Raw genomic sequence first — 3,514 nt, 5'->3', positions numbered from 1 at the left:
TTACTATTATTATTGATAAATTACTCAATTAAGTTAATTTTAAGCAAGATATACAAATGTATATTTAAATGTAGCCAATATGTTCATTTTTCACTAAAATTCTAGCGTTATTAATTTTGTCCCTCTCCAGCCTCCATACTAACTTTTCCATTTCTAAGCTGAACTGCACAGCGGACACATTAAACACACCCTGCGTTCCAATCCCCATACTTCCCTACTATTTAGTATGCCAGAAAAAGATTTAGGATGTCCCGATACATGCACGTCAATTATAGTATGTTGAAAATACATAAATGCCCCACTAACTCCAATAGCATTTGGGAGTATTTGTCTTTATTCTTGACATTTCTCGTCATCTCAAAAAAATCCTTGTCTGATTTTATTTTCTCTCCTGTCTGTGGCCCTAAAACTCTTCTGTACTTTAGTATGTAGTGTAGTAAAAAGACTAAAACTCTTCTGTACTTTAGTATGTAGTGTGGTAAAAAGACTAAAACTCTTCTGCACTTTAGTATGTAGTGTAGTAAAAAGACTAAAACTCTTCTGTACTTTAGTATGTAGTGTAGTAAAAAGACTAAAACTCTTCTGTACTTTAGTATGTAGTGTAGGAAAAAGACTAAAACTCTTCTGTACTTTAGTATGTAGTGTAGTAAAAAGACTAAAACTCTTCTGTACTTTAGTATGTAGTGTAGTAAAAAGACTAAAACTCTTCTGTACTTTAGTATGTAGTGTAGTAAAAAGACTAAAACTCTTCTGTACTTTAGTATGTAGTGTAGTAAAAAGAAAGAGTATGTGAATTGGAACGCAGGGTCACACGTATCTCCCGGTAGAAATCATGAGAGTAAAAGCCTCTACAGTACATAGTAACGTGAGATTGATTGACAACTTAAAATGACACGTGAAATCTGTATTCTTTTGCACACATTTCTGTTTTGAGGCAGAATCATCAGGCAGCGTCGATTTTACATTTTTTTCAACCAAAATACTGAATTAAATCACACAAAAAAAAAATACGTCTCAAACAAAAGTGTATTTTTGCATAAATAGCGTTTACACACATTAGTGGGGTGTGACTGGACACTCAGTCATTTTCAAGTTGATGTGAAAGTTCCATTTTCTGGTGGTGTAGTGGATAGAGCGTGTACCATATTGGCTCCGGCCTTCGTTGCAGTGGTTGTGGGTTCAAATCTGACCCGTGGACCTTTACTGCAGGTCGTCCCCCCCCTCTCTGTCTCTCTCTCTCTCTCTCTCTCTGTCTCTCTCTCTCTCTCTCTCTCTCTCCCTCCCTCTCTCTGTCTCTCTGTCTCCCCATTTCAACTCTGTACTGTTTTTTCTTTGCCCATCTTCCAAAATGGACAAAACCGAAATCATTTTAAAGGTGCTGCGAGGAACTTTCAGCTTGTCTTAATTCTTTGGACTAAAAGCGGTAGTGTTTTTACTACGCCAGCTGTTGTTCCTGGGTGAGCGTATATACCCATGACAAAGGCATTAAGACCTAAAAAAAACAAAATAAATAACTATATAAAAATAGCATTCTTTACACTGATGGTCTCGTTTGCTGTCACATGTCATTTATGATCATCAGAGGAGAAATGAGACTGTTTCAGAAATATTTAAAAGTTCCTCGTAGCACCTTTAAGGTCTCAATTGTCACACTTGAAGACCCTTACAATAATTTTAGACGCGAAAATGAAACTTTGGCATCAACTTTAAATGACCCATACACGGCCCCCCCCCCCCCACTACATCCATAACAGTTGTTTTATTGGTTGCCGGGCGCGTGGTTTCTGCCCGGAGACGGCCTCTGATTGGTCTAGACGTTGATGGCGTGGGCGTGCTTCTTACACAGAGGTTTGTCTTTCTTAGAGTAGAACGGCTGGCCCTCAAGGTTCACATGGCACACCTGAAGGGAAGGTATATCAACACACACACACACACACACACACACACACACACACACACACACATACACGCACACACACACACACACACACACACACACACACGCACACACATGCACACACACAGTATATATATCAGCGATTATAACAGGGATTTAAAAAAAAAATTTAAGATTATTTTTTGGCATTTTTTTTGCTTTATTAGACAGTGTGTAGAGACAGAGATGAAATGTGTCAGAGAGGGGAATGACATGCAGAGAACGACCCGGGCTGGATTCTAAACCGGGTCTGGTGTGAAGAGGACAGACAGACAGACAGACAGACAGAGAGGGGAATGACATGCAGAGAACGACCCGGGCTGGATTCTAAACCTTTTTTCTAATATTTCTTTCCATTTCTTTTATTAACATGATATTTTATTATATCTTAACACTGTCACTCATACGCTCTTTAACTGTATTGTCAAGTTGTGCATAAAAACCCAATAAAAAAAGTTCATAATCTTAAATAAAGTACATTAAAAAAATAAAAAAAATAAATTGATTCTCAATATAAAGGTGAATATTGGGCCGCTCCGGTGGTGTAGTGGATAGAGCGTGTACCATATCGGCTCCGGCCTTCGTTGCAGTGGTCACGGGTTCAAATCCGACCCGTGGACCTTTACTGCAGGTCATCCCCCCTCTCTCTCTCTCTCTGTCTCCCCATTTCAACTCTGTACTGTCTAATAAAGCTTGAAAATGCCTAAAAATAAAGGTAAATATTGAGTTACGAGAGAGAGAGAGAGAGAGAGAGAGAGAGAGAGAGAGAGCGAGAGAGAGAGAGAGAGAGAGAGAGAGAGAGAGACTCACGGCGCAGACGAAGCAGGTATCGTGCCATGTGTGACCCAGGGCCTCGATGAATTTATCTCCAGCTTCAACCGGGAAGTCACAACCATGACACTTAGTGCTGAACAGGTTGATGTAATCTGATGGAGAGAATACATATAAACACACACAGAGAGGGAGGGGGAGAGAGAGAGGGAGAGAGAGGGAGACACGCACATGCACACAGATAGAGAGACAGGGAGACAGACAGACAGAGAGGGAGGGAGGGAGAGAATTAATAAATAATAATATATAATAATAAAACCCAGCGGTCAGTGAATGCATCATATACTGTATAGTATGTGTGTGTGTGTGTGTGTGTGTGAATGTGTCATGACTCTCTGTGTGTGTGTGTTATGACTCTCTGTGTGTGTGTGTGTGTGTGAGTGTGTGTGTGTGTGTTTGACTCTGTGTGTGTGTGTGTGGCTCTATATGTGTGTGTGTGTGTGTGTGTGAATGTGTGTGTGTTTGACTCTGTGTGTGACTGTGTGTGTGTGGCTCTATATGTGTGAATGTGTGTGTTGCTCTATATGTGTGTGTGTGTGTTTGACTCAGTGTGTGTGTGTGGCTCTGTGAATGTGTGTGCTTGTACCTTTCTCACAGTACGGTTCTCCGTCTTCCATGTGGAATGGAACAAACTGTTTCCGAACGCTTGTCCACACGCGGCGCAGACGAAGCAGGTGGTGTGCCAAGTCTGTCTGAGAGCGTGCATCACTTCCTACACACACACACACACACACACACACACAACAC

General features: G+C 40.8%; 1 protein-coding gene across 1 annotated transcript; it reads right to left on the bottom strand.

Moving 5' to 3' along the window:
• Positions 1-1,793: 1,793 nt before the first annotated feature.
• Positions 1,794-3,479, bottom strand: LOC307270436 (LIM domain-binding protein 3-like; the record flags this gene model as incomplete). Its single annotated transcript, XM_080054317.1, is given in 4 exon segments — positions 1,794-1,900; positions 2,747-2,862; positions 3,354-3,393; positions 3,396-3,479. Coding segments are annotated over 4 exon segments (330 nt in total), but the record flags the coding sequence as incomplete, so codon positions are not given.
• Between the last annotated feature and the right edge of the window lie 35 nt (positions 3,480-3,514).

This window comes from Ammodytes marinus (genome assembly GCF_949987685.1).
Source record: "Ammodytes marinus genome assembly, contig: scaffold_414, whole genome shotgun sequence".
In the NCBI taxonomy this organism is placed as follows: domain Eukaryota; kingdom Metazoa; phylum Chordata; class Actinopteri; order Uranoscopiformes; family Ammodytidae; genus Ammodytes; species Ammodytes marinus.
This window is presented reverse-complemented; position numbering and strand designations above follow the sequence as displayed.